The sequence below is a fragment of the Haliotis asinina genome, chromosome 3 (genome assembly GCF_037392515.1).
Source record: "Haliotis asinina isolate JCU_RB_2024 chromosome 3, JCU_Hal_asi_v2, whole genome shotgun sequence".
In the NCBI taxonomy this organism is placed as follows: Eukaryota; Metazoa; Mollusca; class Gastropoda; order Lepetellida; family Haliotidae; genus Haliotis; species Haliotis asinina.
In genome coordinates this window covers 6,411,119-6,433,725 of record NC_090282.1, presented here as the reverse complement: position 1 = coordinate 6,433,725, position 22,607 = coordinate 6,411,119, and the positions used below count along the sequence as shown (strand labels likewise).

The 22,607-nt window shown below is 43.2% G+C and overlaps 1 protein-coding gene across 1 annotated transcript in view; it reads right to left on the bottom strand.

The window, feature by feature from the left end:
• LOC137277371 (osteoclast-stimulating factor 1-like) overlaps positions 1–18,955 on the bottom strand; it is a 28,006-nt gene extending 9,051 nt beyond the window's left edge. Inside the window, exons 1-6 of the mRNA XM_067809075.1 lie at positions 18,833–18,955; positions 16,265–16,311; positions 15,602–15,716; positions 14,056–14,147; positions 12,951–13,070; positions 12,179–12,257 (exon numbers count right to left, since the gene is read on the bottom strand). Coding sequence (XP_067665176.1) covers positions 12,179–12,257; positions 12,951–13,070; positions 14,056–14,147; positions 15,602–15,716; positions 16,265–16,311; positions 18,833–18,884 — 505 coding nt within the window. The 5' untranslated portion in view covers positions 18,885–18,955. The remainder of the gene's footprint in view (positions 1–12,178; positions 12,258–12,950; positions 13,071–14,055; positions 14,148–15,601; positions 15,717–16,264; positions 16,312–18,832) is intronic.
• Positions 18,956–22,607: the final 3,652 nt, after the last annotated feature.

The following is a 22,607-nucleotide window of genomic DNA, read 5'->3' as shown; positions in this document are numbered from 1 at the left end:
CAAGCCCTTCTCAATGAATAGGTGCATGTCGTAATCTGTGAGCAATTCCAAATTAACTCCGGTCTTTCTAAGCAAGGCGTCCCACGACAGACCTGGGCTGGTGTAATACCATGCGGGGTCGAGTTTATACTGCTTTAAACAGGTCCGCCTGAACGTTTCAAACACGTCGGCTAACAGCAGTACATCTGTCCTCAAGTACAGATCGTGATAATCGCCCAGGTTCTTACAACCCAGTTTATTCCATACGTTAATCGCGTGCGAGTAATCGTCTCGTGAGACTGACGCCTCATTCAGCTTGCTATAAAAGCAGTCGATAGGAGGTAGTCTGGTCTCTGTGAACTTAGCCCAGCTATCCATGTACTCATATGGGTATACGCCCTTCCTCATGAGCAGGTGTCTAGTCTCGGCGTCTGTGTATCGATCGGTGATAGGGAAGGTATTGTTGGCCTTGACCAGACTGTCGAGTGACGACAGGAGGAATTGAAACGAGTCAATGAACCTAAGTCCGTTTAAGCTGAAGGAGATGTATCTCTCCATGTTGTTTGGGATGCACGATATATTACCATCGATTTTCGCGATGGCCTGCATGATCAAGTGAGAGTCGTATCCTCTCAAGTTGTGAAAGACAACGGGGATGTTTATTGTCTTAGGATTGATTTTAAGCTTGAGGTTGCACGCGTTGTGAGCGGCGCCTCTATACTTACCAGTTATGTGGCAGTGATCTCTCACCGAATCACCGTTAAGTGGTGAGTCGCACACGTGACAGTTAGTGCTACTGGCGTGAGCTAGCTTGTCGGCTCTGGTCATACGCATTGGAGCGATTTTATACAATGCATTCCTAATAATTTTTTCTTCCTCCTGCAAGCACTTTAGAAACCTTTCAGCCGCGTCAGGACCCCTATACACTACCGGAGCTTTCGTTTCCCCGTCACAACAGACGACAATGTATCCAAACGAACAGGCTTTATGCTCTTGTGTTTTGTGTGTGAAACTCCCACTAGTGGATGATTCCCCAACCACTAAGGCTTCGAAGTCGGCGTATATTATATAAGGCACAGACATTTGGTTCTTGTGATTGTCGAATTTTAGGATATTTTCACCTTCCTTAGGCATGTCGACTCGTATGGCCGTCTGCCCAACACCTTGGCAATCCTCCAGGTGGGATTCTAATAAATCGGCCCGACTGAAACAGTGTAGGCATCGTACACAAAAGTGTTTTTCCCCAACGTGTTTCGACTGGTCGTGCAACAACCGGCTGAGATGTTTTATCCACGTATAGTGATACGTTTCACCTTTTTGAATCATGAATAAATTAATAACTTGACAATCCTTCACCGGGCTGACCCTGTGTATTATTGTTGTATTACCTTCGTGCCCAAAGACATTTATAGCCAGATTATTCTGTTTTTCTACTTTAGTGATCTGGGATATTGGGGTGGGTTCATCTATACCATCCCAGTTGAGCCCATCATCCTGTGGATAATTAGAAGGTCTGTTCGGATTAGTGGCAGCTGGAAATAAGGCTGACCTGATAGATAACCTCAGGCAATCGTTTCCTCTATTCTTAACGTTTACTATGGCTTGTTTGTTCTTATAGTAGGGAGGCAAGGCTAGGTATGACCCACCTCTGAACGGCATGTATTTAGCTATATCTAGATAGACATTATCGATTTTATCTACAGCCCACCCGGACCCTAAGTGTGTGTAGCGTTCTAGGTATTCTCGTATCTGCTGAAAACTTGTATCGATTGATGCGTCAATGGTCTCTGCATGTGTGACGACCTCTTGTTTACCTCGGAAGTAAGGCTGAACATACTCAGTGGTACTCCCAACCTGCTTATCGAGCGACATTTTCACTGTGATCTGAAACTTGATACTTCCTAGATTATTTAGTTCCTGGTTGACCTTATCAGCTATCAGAGGCTTAATATCTGTAATGTCTATGTTTCTATCGACGTGCATGCGCCAACTTCCCAAATAGTTGCCTACAGCGTGCTTAGTGCGCACGAACTGTAGGTCAATAGCTCTATTCTGTCGTAATAATTCTAAAAGCTGTGGTTTTCTCATACGAGAATACCCGCCTAAACCCAAATCGTGTGCCTCGGTTTTCAGTTGTTTTACAGTGGGACGTGCTACGGGGGTATGTGATAACAATGCGGTTAACCCGGCTTTCCCCAATTTTGAATAACCCGTGTATCCAAGCTGTTTCGCTTGAGCTTTTAACTGTTTTACCGTAGGAGGGACTTCTAAACCTAGTAATCTCAACAATGCTGGCTTCCGCATTCTAGAATACCCGATAACACCTCTCTGTTTTGCGACCCTCTTGAGCTCGCGCACAGTAGTCATTGTGTTTACACCTAAGAGAACTAATGTCTAATTGGTTCACAGTAAGGGGAGGTAACTCCTCCACTCTTGATAAAAAATATTTTATTTCTTGTAATCACTTATTAACCAAACTCGGTTTGTTGGCCACAATTCTCGTAAGTCTTCCAACAGCTTGTGTGAATCTATGTAGGCATCGATCAGTGTTTGGTTATTTGATAACAATTCGATTAACCCGGCTCTCCCCAGGTTTGAATAACGCCGGCATCCAAGCTGTTTTGCTATAGCTTTTAATTGTTTTACCGTAAGATAGGCTTCCATATTCAAGAATGTATAGTAGACATGTTTACACCTAAGAGAACCAATCTCTAATTGGATTTTATCTTGAGCAGTCGCCTACGTTCTTTTATGTAGTCTTTTTTATTCTCGTATATGAGTTGATGTCTGACTACGTTCGCTCCGTGAGCTTTACATAAACAGTAGTGCCCTTTAACCCCGATACCACACACAGAACACGTGTAGTTAGGACTTCCCATATGGAAACAACAGAACCCCTGATTCCTGCATTTCCTACCACAGGCCTCGGTCTTCCCCATAAGTATATATTCGCATCGGTATGGAGCGGGTCTCATGTTTACTTATATAGGTATTTTAGTTTAATTGCTTAGCAACCAACGCAGTAGCTGCTATACCCAACACTATGAAGCCCAGTTCACGATTCATTTGTCCCTTGGATGGTGTGTAGTACTGAGCGAGTGTGGGTTCATTGAGCGCTTCCAATCGTTTACCAGTTAGTAGGTAGTATTCTTTCATTGCTTCATCAACATCATTGAATGTTTGAACGGCATGGTTTTCACGCTGGAGTTGTTCGTTAATAAAATCGATCCTCTGGAGGCGTTTTTTAGCGTACTCGGCCTGTGCTCTTTGTAATTTCTCAGTAGCGAGATCGTGTCGCTTCCTTTCTTCCTGTATTTCAGCCGCGTGATCATCTCGTAGTTTCGAGAAGAGGAAATTACTCCCGGAAAATGCCAGGGCATTCACTAACGCCCCACCGACCATCATAGCTATCGTGGCCATCCCTATATTTATTTCATTATATTATCAGGTATTATTCCTTGTTTTACTAGGATGTCTTTTGTGGCCATCGCCATACCAAGGTTCATTATGAGCATACCCATATCCTGCAGGTTGAAATCTAGCTTGATAGTTGGTTGTTTAAGCACCATTTTAGTCAACCGAGCGTACCCTACTGCTAGACTGGCTACCACTGTGGCGTGGTATGCGTCGTTGACGAACGTTTTCCCCTCAGACATTATGTATATGATATAAAATATTTTAAATTATAACATGATATGCGGGTCTACCATGGGGGATACCCCCATACCCCCACTGTTGGGGGTTACCTCACTGTTGGGTTGTGGCTCACTGTGGGAGGTGTATAACCATGTTATAACCACGGCAGCAGTTACGCCTACAGCCAACAACAGTCGGGTTGGGTTAGTCACTTTATGTTGGTTACACCACCGTTTTTTACCGGCAGCTACTCTCTTAGGATTCTTCTGTCTGGTTACTGTTGGAGGTACCTCCACTGAAGGGGTCACTGTTGGGGGTGGGGTCTCCTCCATCACTGTTGGGGGTACCTCCACTGGGGTTTCCTGTGCAGCATCCATCTATACTATTATTATTATTCTTTCTCTCAAATTGGCAATGTTTTGCCGTGATAATCGCCGCCGTCACTGGAGCCAACAACATACCATATTTGTGGTACAGCCCGCAGCTGATAGAGCTCACGGCGTGTTCGATAAAAGGGTCTTTATCTAGGTCCTCCCACAGGTAAAGTCGGCGCTCTGGTGGAATGGGAAGGAATTGTGATACAATACCGGTGTATATCTGGGTCATAGCCGATCCTATTGTCTTTGTCATTTCTGCTCCGAGCCGGGCCTCGTATCTAGCGTACAGCTTATCGATTTCTTCGGCTGACATTTTGTTAATTTTATCTGGAGTGTAGTCTCCAAAGTAATGTTTGGCTTTGCCGCCAACAGCCAACGCCACCAGTTTCTCTCGCTTGGGGGAATCCCCAGTTGGGGAACCCTCCACAGACAATTGTTCGAGCAATTCCTCACACTCCATCTTATAATATAACAAGTAAGATTTAGTTTTAACTATATAATACCCGATACAGACAAAACACAGAGAAATGAAGGTTAAGTTGCACACGACAAATACTTCAAATATCATAGCTATGCTTAGCATTTGCTTAGCTTTGCTTAGCTTTGCTTAGCTTTTACTTAGCAAACTATATATGCTACTGGTTGGTCGGTTTTTAGAACGAGCTTAGCGTGTTTAGTTTCAGCGAGCTGTTTCTTCACCCGTTCCCGTTCTAATTTACTCATCACATCGTTCTCTCTCAAACAATCCTCGAACGAATCCCTGTCCTTGCAGTGAAATAAGGCCACCCATCGCGTCTGCTCCCTGAGGTCTTTCAACACCGAGTTGAACTTCTGCGTTAGCACCCAGACGCTGTGATTTGCATGCCGGCCGGAGAAGGCCAGGTACGATAGCATGTCTCTCTTTTTTGTTATCTCGCGATTAGCGCTGCAGTCGTCCAGTATAAACAGCGTCGGTTCCCCTTTAAATTTCTCGTGAAGAGCTTTCAACCAGTCCTGCAGGCGTGTTCCAGGGTCGATTTTGTGTACGTCCGGGTCCGTCATCACCCAAGGTCGCGCGTACGTTTTATTCATGCCCAGAGTAGGGCATATGATAACGATGTTATCGAACACATCCTTGTAGTAACCCTCCAACATATCCAACACGAAAACGGTCTTCCCACAGCCAGTCTGCCCGCATATGATAGCGCAGTGTGGGTCAGTGGGTAGGTGGGGGAGACCCCCATCAGTAGATGGCTTGCACGAATCTCCCATTGTCTATATTAAGTTGCGCGTCCATAATAACGTACAGATATAATTTCAACTTACCAGCGGTTTGAGCCTTCTTAGTAATCTGGATGGTTATCCCTTCGCTGCCGTTATCTATACGACGCCCGCTACCGTGCAGTTTATCATCATCCGTGGATCGCATGTCCAACCATAGGGCGTACTTGGTGGTCAGGTATTCACCGATCTGCACGGAGCCTAGGTCCAGGTCCTTTGTTATGTAATCCCCCACTGGTAGCTTTTTTATCTCATCCCACTGCTGGTGTGGTCTCATACCATGACTGAACAGCTGGTTGGGCACGCCCTCGATGGTCACTTCCACCTTTTCAATCTCGGGGTTGAAAAACTTCTCGCTGTCCCTCCGGAATGGATCGTAATCCTCCACGGGGACGACCAGGATACCTTTCATCGATCGCGCCGGCACGTTCAGGTTGATATTCCACACAGTGTCGCTCTTATCTCGCACGACTGATCTATGTCTCAGTACGCGATCGTACAGAATTGCCATCTTCCCAGAGTACTGACTTCGAACCTGCCTTGCCAGCTCCGGGCTAGTGACCATGTCGAACTCCAGAGAGATGTTGTCTATGGAATAACTGGCCTCATCACCGTTCGGCGTACGCACTACTTTGCTATAGTCGTTAAACGTGAGCTCGTATTCGAGCCTATCACCCAGTGCGGCCTGGTAAAACGGCGCGTGTCCCGTGAGCAACTCGAAGTCGAGCGGCACGCAGAATCGATTCCCGTATGCTAGAGCGATGGCCTTTTCACCGTCCGATAGCTTGTCTTGTTGGTCTTGCGTGAAGACATACCCTATGCGCGCCCGGGTTGATTTGCTGATACCCTGGTACACATCATTGACTCGTTCTCTCTCGCTTTTCCAGAGATCCTTGTAGCAGTGAAACACGTCGCTGTCATCGATGCTCAGTACCTCGTTACCGCTGATCTTGACGGTCGTTTTCTTGATGATAGCTCGACCCACGTTCCGCACTAGCTCGCGTTTGTCGTTGTCGGAGGTCAACGTGATATTGAACGCCAGTCGAACAGTGCCTGGTACAATGAGGTCATTCTCACCAAGGTTTGGAAATCTAACCAGCAGAGTTTGGTTCTGGTCTATCTTACTGGGATTATTGGTGATGGTCACCGACTGTCGCACGGCTCTGGCACCTAATGGCTCTCTCAATTTTCTGAAAGGATCTAATTTTCTACCGTACATTGTTATATAAAAGAAATATATTTTTAATACTAATGGATGAAGACATACCTATGGATGATATGTGGGACGATAGTGCCCAGGCATTCAATGATGACCAGGAGACCTCATTCTCGCAAGGTGACGAGCTCCTTAAAGGCGCCGTCGACGGTTATTACGACGTAGTTGAAAATAAATCCAAACTCAAGTCGTCGGGAAGGAACTATTCCGATTTTACTCTCGATAGCAATGGCACGCTGCGTTTGAAGGCTCACCCGGATATCGATCTCATGCACCAACACACGAGAAAACCGCTTGCCTTATCAACATTGGCCGGTAAACATGGAAGTAAGTTTGTCCAAGATGAACTAGGCTTCACAGATTACGGTGGCGCGCGACCTAAGATTCCTCCGAAGTTAGTTCAAGGCCTGGAAGGCATCAGGGACGCCACATCAGATCAAAACATGACTTATGATATTAAAAAGGTGTTGGCCGACTACGAGAACAAACCATTCCCAGGGCTCGAATTTACCGTTCGGGAACTGCGGGGGTTGGACTTGTTGATGCAAACCATTCGTGGTCAGCTCTGGAAAAGCACAGCCAAAATAAGTGAGATAGACGACCACATCGCCTATGAAAAGAAAAAACTCAGTGAAACTGAGGATGAGTCTATAAAAGCCACCATTGAGGAACGAATACGTAATTTGGAAGATGAAAGGCAGACCTGGTTGGAGACAGCGTCCGGCTACAAAGAAAAGCTTAGATCCCAGGTCAGCCGTATACGGGAAACCATCAATCAAGTCCTCCACCGAGACACCACGTTAGCAGACAGGATTCGGATATTGTTCCGGGAGCAAGGGATCACCATCGCCAGCATTCTGACTGCATTGGGTTTCATCATATCAACCCTGGTGGTGTCACTGGTGGGAGGAACCCCTGTGGGGCCTGCCGGCGGCGGGGGAACTCCAAGTGGTGGTGGTGGTGTTAAAGACTGGATCAAAAAACTCGGGGAAGGCCTAGCTAAACTGGCTGGTAAAGCCGCCGAAGCCCTTCCCGGCATACTGGGTAGCATCGTCTCGTGGTTGTTGAGCGCTCTGTCTAAAACTGCCATGTGGCTCAGTCAAAACCTGTGGGCAGCCATCGTCGCCGTGGCGGGTCTGGTGTACGTAGCGGCTAAGAAATCTTTAACCAAATAAGTCCCAAAGTTACCCCACCAACCACTAAGGCTGTTTTATTATCAATATGCTGCTGATAGGTGGTGGAAACCCCCACACCCCCCGGGGGTACCTCCACATGAACTTTAGACTCCGGAGGTGGCGCCACTATACCCTTTTCACGTGGTGGGATGTGTGGGATATAGGGGGTGTTAATATCGGAGTTGATACCCAACTTTTGATCCTTCGTGGCTATAACTATTTTGTTGTTATAACCCACCACTTTTTTTATTCTCAGTTGCATATCACTCGGAGCCATGTACAACCCCACGCCGAACACGTAATTGACTTTCGATCTGGCGTATTCTAACACGTTTTGGTAACGGTCGATAGCCCTCGGGAGATCAACTGGAGAATTGATAGCATCCTCAACGTTGGAAACGAATTGTGTCTGAGCGTCGTAAGCAGTTCCCTTACCGAGGATGTTAGAACGCGTCATCGACTGCGCACCCAACAGCGCCCACACGTACGTTCGAATCGAGTCGTTCAAGCGTATTGTACCAGCACGAGTGAATCCTTTCGATGTTTTTGAGATCATTTTAGTCCAGGCTGTGGCTGCATCAGGACTGGTTTGCTTTATACAGCTGACATGGATCTGTTCATTCGTTGTGGGGCCTGTAAATGTATGACGGTGTGGGTTGTATGAACCATCTTTAGAACCGGCATAATATTTTCCGGACCTGTAGAAGTACACGAGAACTATACCGAGACCATGGTTCACACCAGGAAGGCGAAAGTCTTTATTCGTTGGAATCTCAAACTCCCCACAAACACGTTCATAAGCGCGTCTATCATAGGGGTTATTCGTCATACTCCACGCTTTATCTTGGGGAAGAGGAGCACTTATTTCCTTCAATATTCGTCTCGTTTGATAATAAATATGAAACAAAATAACCGCCTTACTCAGTTCGTCTATACCGTAGTCTGGTTTCACACCCGACCCCGTCGTCGCACACCACACAGCAAAGTTGAGTTGGTTCTGCCAAAACTGCATTGGGTTTTGATTCCAGTTTACCACCGCCTGCGCGTTATTAACGGACACGACATACTTTTCAAAGATATCAATAAAGGTTGTTTTAAACCCCGTACCATCTGCATTCACCACGATTTTCAAGTGTGCTAAATCCATATTATAATATATAAATTATATAATATAATATGTACATAACACTTCCAGGAATAACGAGCGGTGAGGCCGTTCAGCTGACGCACGCGATCGATAACACGTCAGGTCAACTCGAAGTCGCACTCTGCGATATCACCTACCTACCGCAATGGACTAACATTAATATCAGCAACAATAAGCTGTTCGTCAGTGGAACTCGCAGTCAGATAACTGACGGTTACTACAGCGTGTGCTCGCTAAACGACGAGGTCTTCAAACCCCTGGGAGCCGAACTCAAGATGAACGACTCAAACGGCACAGTGGTGTTAATCAACAACGGAAGAACCTCCTTGAGGCTAGGCCGACCATTAGCGAGGATACTCGGTATGTCTCCTGACGAGATAAAACCAACAACAACCGTCACAGGCACGAAGTTACCCGACCTAGTACCGTACCGAGAGCTGTACATTCATCTCGGTCAGGTGAGCACAACGTATAACATTCAAGGAGGTCACCCTTCCACTATACTGAGAGCAGTGCCGGTGAAAACTGAGAAATTCAACGACGGTAGAACCGAGTCATTTTCGCCACGGCAGTATAAGAGATTAACCCAGGGCAACATACCTGAGCTGACAATATCGGTGTTAGATATAAATCATAATCCTGTTAATATAGGATACCTCAGCTTAACGCTTCACGTAACATGACCAGCGCACAAGGGCCCGGAGTGAAAAAATGCGTCAATATCGGGATCTCCGACCTCGGAGACACACGCGGTTTCGACGCTCCCGGAGTAGATGGTAAATCATACGCCTTGCAACTAAAAAACAACATTTACAAACGCGTTGAAATCCCCTCCGGTGGAGCCCTAAGTGATATGATAGATACCACAGGGGCAACAGCCAACACTAAATACGCCCTCGTCAACACCGGTGATGACAACTGGAGAATATACCCATCATTCGGAGGTAAACTGTTCGACTTAGACGATGTTGAGAGCACTACCGTCGTCAAAAACAAACCATATATGCTCGTCTTCACCGAAGATGACAAGTGGGTGTTGTTACCCGATAACAAATGGTTTCTCAATATTAGACTCGTCTCCCCTTACGTGTTCACGGATAACAAAGACAACCACCTAAACAAAGTCGTGAACAATGGAACCCTGCTCGTGGCTTACGTCCCAACTCAGAGACGTAGCATAGTCGTCAGCCCAGTCAACACTATAGCAGCCCACATGCTATCGAGTAAACCGGCCATGCAAAACGTGAAATTGCAGTTGGTGTCTGAATTCGAAGGCGTGGTTAAGATACTAGAGAGTCTACCGGCAAACTCAACACTGTTCATCAAAGTCTACCTAGGGGAACCATCGGGGAATGATGTCGAGATCGTGAAGGGGATCAAACTCGGGTGGGTGAAACGACACCAGTTTCAAGTTTGCAACGTTTACGTGCGGGTGGGTGTCGACTCCAAGACCAGTCTGCAGGGGGTCAACGTGATCGTAGAAAACAAGATATCACTAATCAATATCTTCCTGCCTGACAACATACACTTCATGGGTATAAAGTTAACCCCTGAATTATTATCAGAAAACCAGTTGGAAATTATATCATAATAGTATAATAATGACCAGTCATCATCCCAATACTACACTTAACGACCTGGGAGATACAGAGGGGTTCGATCAGCCTGGTGAGGAAGGTGAATTATACATCCTACAATTCGAAGACAACGTGTACAAACGGGTGCTGTTATCAGATTTTAAAGAACCCAAATGGCTGGTCAATTTAACACCAGCCTCACCTTATATCACAACAGGTGAACATGGGGTGATCTCTAAGATTAAGAACAACGGTAGTTGGGTCGGGGATTTCATTCCGGAGAGGTCATTAATCATGATGGCTACTGGTCCCGGGAAAAATAGGTTAAGGACTATAGTAACAAATAAATTACCATTTCGCAATAATATATATAACATACATCTTGATATATCCCCCCCTTTCACACTCATCATAGAAGTCTTCTTTTTCTATTTAGGTAATGAAAACACCTCAAAAGAACAACAAATTTTACCCGGGGTGTCAATACACTGGTTTGATGAACACACAGGTAAATATTGTCGTATTGTTATACAACAGGATACCCACGGGGCCCCTATAAACCGCTTAATAAGCCTCAGTGGGGTTTTTATTACAACAGGAAAGTCTATTAACCTCTCACCTATTACCCTGATTGATGGTCTAGATCTTGTAGGCTTCAAATACATTGAAAGATTTTTAACTGAACCCCAATTAAAATATCTTTCAAAATATATATTATAGGATGGGTCTGTACCCAGTCGTAGAGGAAGTAGCGAAGACACTGGAAACCGTAGATGGGTTCCGCTTGAGGCAATTATGTGATATGAAACGCCAACTAGAACAAGACCGTGACACGCGGAAAGCACTATGTAAAAAATATAATAGAGCTTTCAATATCGTGGACGGGGCTGACACTACCCTTATGGCAACCAGCATGGGACTAGGGGCGGCAGGCGTTGGGTTGTTAACCACCATCGTGGCTGCACCTATAGTGCTAGGTATTGAAATAACGGCTGGGGTGACAGGGTTGGTAGGGTTGGCGCTTAAGTTAGTATCACGCAGACTTAATCGTAAGGCATTGAAACACGACGAGATCAGGGTTCTGGCCGAAGCAAAGCTGAACACAGTGAGTGAGCGAATTTCCACGGCACTCTCTGACAGTAAGATCTCAGAAGAGGAGTTTAGTTCAATCCTCTCTGAACTCAAAAAATATAACGGAATGAAACAAGATATTCGATCCAAGTCTCGTAAGTCTGCTATCAGCGAGGACGAGAAAAAAAAGTACATAGCACAGGGAATACAAAAAGCCCAGCAAGCCTTTATTATGAACACCAAAGAGATCGTAGGCGGTTCACGTTAAACTGTTTCATCGATATAAACATAACATAGGGGCGATAGCCGTAAGCGAGCCACCGATCCTATATGGTCAGTCAAAACTTACAACATAGATAAAGTGGATATGAAAGCCGACGAACCTAACTTGTACTACTTGAGGGGTGGGCCGGGTAGGGGGTTTGTAAGAGAAGAATTATTGATCGTACCGTACGGCACAGTGTTACCGCCTGCCAAGTCACGGTAAACGTGATGGCGTAGCTTTGTAGTAGGGGCAATAATAGCAAGAGCTAATGGCCCCACCAAAGCCTCATTTAGTAAATGAGGCTTTTTAGAGGGGTTTTTGAAAAGTGTTTTCGGACTATCATTCCCTATACTACTATATTTCCTTGCCTCTTGGTAACAACATCTTCACAACTTATTCCCACCCTTCCGCAAACAACAGCTTCACAATTTCTTCCCTTCCTTTAATTAGCAATGTCTTGACTGTCTTTCCCTACCTTTTGCTAACAACATCTTGACAGCTTCTGAGTGGTTCTTCCATGCTGCAGAATGAAGTGGAGTGTCTCCCAGCTTGTTCTGAATCACACATCAATGTTTCTGTATAATACAGGTTGATGTACCCTTTGTATGGTTGTGTACCCCTAAATGACAGATCAATACTGTATTGTATCCGGAGCCGACAGAGAAACATGGTTTAATGTACCCTGTGTGGTTGCGTACCCCAAACTGACAGATCAATATTATATTGCACCCAGAGCTGACTGGGAAAAATGGTTGGATGTACCCTCTGTTTGGTTGTGTACAGCTAGCTGACAGAGAAACATGGTTGAATATACCCTCTGTGTGGTTGTGTACCCAAGCTGACAGATCAATATTGTAATATATCCCGAGCTAACAGAAAAACATGGTTTAATGTACCCTCTGGTTGTGTACCCAGAAACAGGATTTTATGTACGCTCTGTGTGGTTGTGTACCCAAAGCTCACAGATCAATATTGAATTATACTCTCTATTGTTATGAAATTAGATATCATTAGATATCTTTGTTGCTTATATTTAGCCTTTTACTGAAGAAAAATTACCCAGATAAGAACCATTTCAGCAGACAGAGGTGTCATTACAGAGGTATGATTGAAAGCAGAAAATGATAATTTGTAAGCATGATACAAATGATATTTGTATATAATGTAAGTCTAACATGAATCAAAGCACGACAAACAATGACTGGACCATCCTGACACTAGAATCCAGTACGCCTATGAGCCATTACCTGCACATTCACCTGGATGCTGCCAGTATCTAGCAGCTTTTGTAGACAACTTAAGTGTCCCCCATGAGCAGCCCAGTGCAGGGGAGTTGATCCAGCCTTGTCTAAGCCATTCACGGACACCTGATATAAACAATAATCTCATATAAACATTAACTGTGTGCATGCATTTGTTGTGTCACAATGTAGTCAGCATTAATCCACCTATATGACCTGTCCAGTGACTGATATTGTAAGCAATGATCCACATCACCAGGCTGTGACAACACACTAGTAACAAGGTCAACTCTCACCAACACCTGACTCATTAAGTATACTGTTACAACCAGGAAACACAGAGTGTGTGAGTGTCCTTTCAGCAATATTCTAGCAAAATCAGAGGGGACACCAGAAACAGGATTCACACATTGTACGCATATGGAGAATCGCATCCAGGTATATGGCGGCAGACACAGAGATAGCTGAGGACTACTTAAACCTGAGACCATGGACAGTGTGATGTTGGAGGAAAACCACAGAAATTTACCTCTATGGAGAACCGTAACAGTTTAGCAATTCTGACTAGTTGAGATTGAGAAGTAATATCATGCTGGGTAGACCTGGGACTCGAACCCATGATCATGAGAAAGTGAACTATGATTATGATGTACCCACTAATCTTACTGTAGTTTGTTGTATTTTATTTGCTCATACCACCAGTTGTCAGGTAAAGAAAATGTTTGACATTTCCTTCACTTTCTTATAAGAAGGTTTGCAATACTCATAGATTTAGTGTATTTAGAAGACGTTCCTCTTTGTATTTTTGTCTCTCTCCAAGAGTGAAGTAAAACCATGTTCTATGGATAGTCAACTTCTTTATTGCAATGGGTGCAACATTTTGATGTCAGTACTAACACCATTATCAACCAAGTGATAACTAAGAGCGTCTTCAAGGAAATTAGCATCAACTCAATGTGACACATTTGCTGAATGTTCTCAACACAGAAAGTTGACATGCGTACCAGCTGCCCCTAAGACCAGCACAACTTGTTGCCAGAGGATAAGACGTATTGGAGTTTTGTTATAAATTCACTTGCAGAAACACACATATGAAATTAGGCACACCTACCCTGTTACTAATACACTCAGTCATGAAGTCAATGTTTCCTCGCTTGGCCGCTTCATGCAGTGGATGGTCGACAGATTCTGTGTTGTCTTCCACTGAGGAAACAGGAGGAAATACATGAATATCTGGAGGAACTAGGACCTCTTAACTGGTAATGTCACAAGTGAATGATTTCTAGCCACCCTCGACTGGAGGATAGCTCTCATCATTGGAAATGGTTCCATATATACGAGTATCCGCAAGTCTAAAGAGACAGATGTTTGTTGCCTGTTTGTATTATATTTATGCCAGCACTATATCTATGTGATTCAGTCAACCAATGTGTGTCTTCATTGGACATACTTGTCCAGCATATAAGGATTTTTAAAAGAACAAACAACAGCTATAACCAAAGACTTGAAGAATCAGTTTGTGCCATACCTATAGCTGGCTAGTGTCTCATGGCATAATGGTGATGCAATGTTTATATCTTATGATCACAGAAATATGACACCTTCCACACATTTGGCTTCATGGCTACCATTGCCTATAAAGAAAAAATGGTATAACAAGTGGACACATCTCTACCAACATCACATGCTCTTATTATTCTCAAGCCTACCATACAAACGGTGAACAAATCATCAAAACTGAACTCATATACACCAAATCTGAACAAAAATCACCACAATCTGCCACAATATCCTCTAAAACTGAAACAAATCCCCTGTAACAGAAAACTAATCGCTTGAAATGGAAACAAAACTCACGTATCAGGTACAACAGCAACCGAGAATGGTCGCCGAACACACAAAACCGCAGTCACAGCATCCGAAAACGGCAACCATAGCATCCCGAAAAAAACTTAAACAAACCCCCTGTAACAGAAAACTAATTGTTTCAAATGGAAACAAAGCCATAGCATTCTGAAATGGCATAAATATCATCAAAAATGGTGACGAGGGAAAGCAAACAAGCTGTAGTCAATAATATTTTTAATGACCAGGATTCAAATCTTGAAAATTTGATATCGGGATGTAGCGCATCAACTCCCTGTTCAAAGTAACTCTGTGAATACTTTATAAGACAACAAAGTACCAGACTGTCTCGGCCGAATGGGATACCAAATTGTGCAGAATTGCAAGCCTGACTCTGAGAAGTCTGAACATAGGTTTGAAGCCTAATACAATGATGCGCTACATCCCGATATCAGATATTCAAGATTAGACACATGGTGATGAAAAACATTATTGACTACAACCTCTTCGTCTCCCCTCGCCGCCATCTTTGATGATATTTATGCCATTTCGGAATGCCATGGTTTTGTTTCCATTTGAAACAATTAGTTTTCTGTTACAGGGGGTTTGTTTCAGTTTTTGAGGATATTGTCGCAGTTTGAGGTGATTTTTGTTCTGTTTTGGTGTATATGAGTTCAGTTTTTTATGATTTGTTCACCGCTTGTATGGTTGGCCTGATTCTGTAGCTAAATGACTGAGAGACACCATGTTATATGCATTATTCATTTGTCAATCATGGTGACATGTGTTGTGAATGTTCCTCATGAACTGACCATAGTTGCTTGGTATGAGTCCAACCTTGCCTCCACTCTTAGCCTTCCACCAGTTAGGGTCTGTCTTGTCAATGATGTACAGCAAGTCTCCTTCGTCAAATGTCAGTTCATCATTCTGTGGCATAGTGAATGGACCTTTCATGCCTTGTTTCATATCTAGATGTGGTAGTTGGTACATGTGTCCTGCTACCCTCTTCTAGCATGTACAGGAGCAGTGAAAATGTGAGCAAGCAAGTTTAGCTTTCTGCTTCTTTAAGCAATATTCCATCAATATCATGGCATGGGGACACCAGAAATCATCTTCACACCTTGAACACATATGGGGAATCAAACCCAGGTTATTGGCATGCCAGGCAAACACCTTAGCCACTCAGCTACGCCACCACCCTAGGAGGAGCAGTAAGAGACAAACACTGTCAAGGGTCGACACATTTGCTCATATCATGGTGTCTACAGTACATTTGGGATCAGGCAGTCATGTAAAATAACAAGATCTGTGAACAAAACAGCTAGTCCTGTCATGGAAACATCAACCACTAGATTACTCTTAAAACTGCTTGCTTCTCTATATTGGCAAATGTTTAAGTCTCAAACAGTTGAGTTTCTGACACAGGTTTTGACCTGTGATGTAATATAATGAGGCCTCATACTGCTGATACAAACCTGTTGTGCTTCATATCTGTACATTGCACGGACAACCTTCACTTGACCTGAAACATCCAAAGACATATTGTACCTCAGTGTCACACAAGACATCAAATTATTGCCACATACTCAATCATGTGTCCAATTTCAGGTTGGTAGCTGAATTGAAATGCTATATAGCAATACTTTGCAGATTGATGGGTAAATGTTTCTTGTTCATAATGTAAGACCAAATACAGGCATGTGTCATGAATGAACTGTTGAACCCTCAATGCTTCATTATCCATGACGATCAGAATAGAATACTGTAAAATCATTTATTTTCGCGCGGCTTAATTTTCGCAGAAAGAGAAAAATTGACTAATTCACGCGGTTTAATTTTCGCGCATCATCAAAGTACAGAAATCACAAGAGTATAACACAGGAAACTGTAAACTCTAAAGAAAACACTGACGTTGAGACACGCAATGGAGCACTGAAGAATCCATGTTCAGATTTGTGGAAGAAATCATTGACCCATATGTGACCTCGACCCCTGAAGCGCTCGGCCAATCAGCTACTCAGAAAGCTCTGCGCATGTGTACCAGTATTGTCAAACCACTACATGCGCAATGGATTATCCAGTCCTACGACAACACATCCAACAGGAAGGATTTAATCCAAAGCGGATTCCGCCAAGCTGGACGTTTGGACTAATTCACTAGTAGCAGGTGACCTGACATTTGTAAAGTCATGTCTATCGTGTCAATCAGAGACACTGAAAATGATGTGTTGAATCAACTATTTAATTTGTTTTTATGTATCTTTTTGTTTCACTGAGTCATGAATGAATGAAGTGTACTTGTAGTCAAATCAATAGCAATACAAAACTAAAACTCAAAGCTCTTTGTTTGTTTTTATTTTCACAATTCATCATAATTATTCGCGGAGGTTTTATTTTTGCGGATAATGTTTTTGCGCGAAAAGCGCAGAAATTAAACCCCCGCAAATAATAATGATTTTACAGTAGGTCTTAAACTACCCATGTTTGCCACAAAAGACGACTATGCTTGTCTAAGAAGCAACTAACAAGATCAGGTGGTTAGGCTTGCTGACTTGGCTGATACATGTCATTGGTTCCCAACTATGCAGATTGATGCTCATGCTGTTGATCACTAGATCAGTCTTTTAGCGATGTACTGTAGACATTCCTTCAGTAGAAGTATTGCATCACAATTTAGGCAGATTCAGAGCTCATTCACAGGCTATATGTATGTCATTACTGCATTACTACTCAGCAGCGTGGTATATAGTTGAGTATTCCCTGGGTTTGCTGTGTAGAAACTCTTCACTCAACATCTGTGTATGTGGTTCAGACAATGGGTTTTATTCAACACTATGTAACTATGTATATTGCAAAGGCAACAAACTGTTCCAAACTTTGTCCAACTTTTTCACAGTGAACATTGTAGATGATTTTTCACAAGTTTTTCACAAAGGAATGAAAACAGTAGACCTGGAAGACAAGATGATGGGCGCTTTGTAAACACAAGTAGAATCCTTATTCAAAGTTCACATTCACTGAAATATATTCATATTTGGAAGTATTGGGAAAGACATTTTATAATGTACTACCAAAACAGAGGTGGATGGTATAGAGCAAATCCACTGAAGGTCTTTACAGAACTACACACAATATGTATAAGTGAATGTACATAGCCTTGTAATGGTTAGGTAAAGAAAGCTAATGCATCCCTGACAAAGACTGCCTGTGACCTAACAAAGTGTAGCCAGTATGACAGACTACAACATGTTGCAAATCATTTCATACCATCAACATCGAGGACACCTCCATGGTCGAGTAGACAGGGAGTGCTTTGATTTTTCCAAGACATTAGAGATGGTACTTGATGTCACCCTGCCTGGCACACATCATTAAGGGAATAAAACAAGGACTGGTCTGATCAAGGTCAGTATGCTGGATCCATGTTAAACCAAGGCATGGCAGGGTGAGGCAGTTACACACATGCATGGACATTGCGTTTTATGTGTAATAATATTGACTTGGATTATATATGTCACTTCACCATCCCAGTATTCTGACATATGCTATGGCCAGTGGCCTTGTTGTTGAATCATGAATGGCAGGTGTATGGGGCTCGGACTCCACCTTCAGCCCCCACCCACACGCCTTACACAAGCTGCTCGTGTACTTAGTCACACCTGTGCCCCATCTGAGAACATAACTCAAGAACTGCTGCGAGTGTACACCTTATGAGCGCAAGTTTCAAAAACCTGTATCTATATTTGGTCTATGTAAAATCAAGATAACACTGAATGCATCTCAACAGGTTAACTAAAAAAGGTGGACATTGACAACAATCATTAAATTATGTTTTTCCTTTTATATATGCTGTGTGATGTTCATAGTCACATTCTATGACAAGAGGGACAGTTTATATGTTAGCGTACTTCATCGTGTGCACGGGAATTGAAAACCAGGAAGTTAAAGTTGTGGAGGTATTCAATATCTGAAGCGTGATTACACGTCCTTGTTGTAAAGAGCTGACGCATGACAAGAACGTCCTTGCCGATTTCAATACTTACCTGGCTTTGGCACCGGAGGGGGAGGCCGAGTTGGACGAGGGGCACTAGACATCTTTGAGGGAGTAGCTCACTCTGACAACTGTAAACAGGAAGGATATGCAACAGGTCCTAGACATGCGCACTGGGCCAAAGGTGATAAATCGTAACGCGGGGAAATTTAAATAATCATAATTCGAAATGTATATTCTACCTGTGTCAGTACATACTATAGTAGCTATGTAATTCAGAGTGCATACACTGGAAAATATAGCTGCGAGTGGCTGGGTGGGTAAAACGTGATCACTCACAATATTTTCACTGGAGATAAGTTGATTACAGTATGGTTCAAAATTATTGAGAATAGCTAAACCATTTCATATTATTAAACGAGAACAAATCAGATAAAATTGAATGTATTGTAAAAGTGAACTGACCTTTTCATGTTGTGTAGGTAACAATTTAATATTTTATCAAGTCTCCTTGAGCTTCACGGCACAGTCTAAGACGGGTAGGCATACTTCCTATCAGAGAGGTTAGTGTCTCGTGAGTTATGCTGTCCCAGTATCGGACCACTTCTCTCTTCATGTCTTCAATTTTTGTCAACCCCTTTTGATTCACACATTCCTTCATCATCCCCCAAATGTTCTCAATGGGATTTAAGTCAGGACTGTATGCAGGAAATGGTAATGCAGTCACATTTGTCTCCTGAAACCACTGCTTGGCATGTTTTGCGGTGTGTTTAGGATCATTATCTTGCTGCAAAATCCAGTCATTTCCATAAAACACATGTGCACTTGGAAGGAGAAAATTATCTAATATGTTAGTGTAGCGTTGACTTGTCAGATTTCCCTCAAACTCACACAGCGGGGTCGTTCCTAATAAGGATATCCCTCCCCATACATGAAACTTTGGGCTGTATTTAGGTCGTCGATACAACGGTGCTGACGCAGACTTTGTCCATATTTTCACATTATTGGGATATACCCATATTGAGCTTTCATCAGTAAAAATCACATTTTCCCAGTCAAAGTTTTCATGTGCCAAACACCACTCAACACGCCTGTCTTTATGTTCTTGTTTCATGAGAGGAGAAGGAATTCCAGTCTTTTTCTCCCATCCAAGATCAATCAAATTTCTTCTAACTGTAGATTTTGATACAACTGTTGATCCCCTTTCTATCATTTCATACCTGATGTTGGAGATGCTTGCCCTTTGCTTTTTAGACGCTAAAATTCCCAGCCGGACGCGATCTGAGAAGTCCAATTTTCTGTGTCTCCCTGCTCCTTTCTGGTGCCCAAAATCCTTTCCCTCTTTACAATTCTTCCTAATCCTATACACAGTAGAAAGAGGAGTTCCTGGTCTCTCTGCCAATGTATTTACATCATCAATTCCTTAATTACACAACTCAAAAATCAACCTTCTTTTATCTTCAGCAGACATTGTTGACAGTGCTGAGGAAAATGACGTCTGCTACAAATTCAGGGGAGGTAACTCTAATTGTACTATACTCAGTAGGCCAAGATGAGTTACCTCCCTGATACCATTACTTAGTTTTAAGTATCAGTGAATCAGTTGAGGTGTTAGGATAGCTCAAAGTAAGAAGAACAATTCTCAATAATTATGAACCAGACTATATATACAAATGATTATATAAAACGTATGCTGCTGTCATTACGGGCTTATTATTGAAACAAATTGCTACCATTTCAAACATTATGGGGATTGGTAGGCGAGTAGCAAGCCATTGTTTTCTCGTGTAAGCCCGACAAGTTATAGATACTAGTATATTTAGACTACAATGAGGGTTTGCTGAACCTCCTCGGCAACAATTAATCATGTGTAAGTCAGGAAGTTCATTTGTAACTGTAGCTACCTTGCTGATTGGGACAAGGGTCACTTAATGACACTGCTCATAATACTGAGTGAGTTTAGTTTTAGTCCACACTCAGCAATATTCCAGCTCCATGGCGGCAGTCTGCAAATAATCGAATCTTGACCACACAGTCCAGTGATCAAAAGCTGGAGCATCGATCTACGCAACCGGGATAGCCAAGTCAGCGAGCCTGACCCGCTATGGTCGCCTCTTGCCTCTTAAGTTACGACAAGATTTACTGAAGATTAATTCTAACCCGGATCTTCACGTGTTCTGCTGATAACATCAGCCACAAGCCGATACGTTTGGAATAAGATGGAATCTGTCAAAACCGACACCTGTCCGATCCGGCATGCCGGCATGATGTCAGCACCGGGATAAAGTCTCAGTCCCATTCATGATTTGTACATTTATCATTAGCTCTACAATCTGGCACATTGTCTAAACTGGATTATTTCCTCAGTCCCACTGAGAGCCGGTTTAGACAGCTTCCATTGTTTTTACACGTGGCAGTAAACAACAAACACATACACATTCCAAACTATTTGAGTGGCCCCAGACACTGATATGTTAGACGTTTTTGAAAAGTACCATATCAAATCAGTTATAAGGAGGGTCCACAAACATTGGTCATGTCTAAGTTTCAGCACGTGACTTGACTGTCTTGCCTCTCACTGACCCCGTTGGGAAGTAGAGTCAAACATAAAACAGGAAATATGTGTTTCCCTGTATCACATAGAACGTCCTGTGTGGGACATAATGCTCAAACACATGTGACGATGTTCTTACAGGTAGAATCACACAGTCGCGAGGAGAATTCACGGGGTAAGTACCTATATTCAAAACACTTATTTGTTATACTAATACCTAAGTATTTTATGCATGACAACGTCTGTATATTCTCACAATGCAATGATGCTCAATAGACGATCACACCGGAACGTAGAATCAGAACATGAAGTTCAGTCAGTTCGGTTACAGCACGGGTAATCCACATTTTCGAAAATGGCGTGGCTCAACCGGCAGTGGGCATGGTTGAGCGAGCGTGTGAATGTGGCTCTCCCGACAATGTCAGTCGGCATGTCTTGACTGTATAGGGCCGCATCGCGGCTCTCGGCTAATCCTCATGTATCGTTTTATCATCAATGGATGACGCTTATTTGAAAATACGATGTTTACACATGACATGTGGCTTTTGTGGCAAAGGGTATTTTTTTAACGGTGGCCTTCGTTTAACAGTTCCGCTTACACGTGGCTCTGATAACACCAATGCTGCCGGACAGGAGTATTACATGTTCATAAGAGGTAAGAGAAGTCTGAAAGAGTCCTCTGGTTTACATCGACTAAAAGCACATGTCGTACATGCAAGTGTTCGAATGAGTGTGTTCCGCCAACTTAATATCCAAGAAATTTATTTTATATTCAGTACTAGCTTAATAAGAATATTAGTTGCTGCTAACTGCCATACATTGTGTAGCCTTTACAGCTTACTCCATGTTATGTTGAAATGTAGATATGAATATAATTTTGGTAACATATGAATTAACGTTGTATTTGGGACTACACTTTCGAAATGGTAACGTGTAATCAAAATCATTACAACTTATACACTGAAATTATAGTATGACGATGGTGTTAGAATAAATAAAATACAAGTCCTTCAGGAAATCAAAGCTGACGGTTTCTTTTATGGAAAAGACCCGTGAAGGTCCCGGGGTAGAATAGGCCTTCAGCAACCCATGCTTGCCATAAAAGGTGACTATGCTTGTCGTAAGAGGCGACTAACGGGATCGGGTGGTCAGACTAGCTGACTTGGTTGACACATGTCATCGGTTCCCCATTGCGCAGATCGATGCTCATGTTGTTGATCACTGGATTGTCTGGTCCAGACTCGATTATTTACAGACCGTCGCCATATAGCTG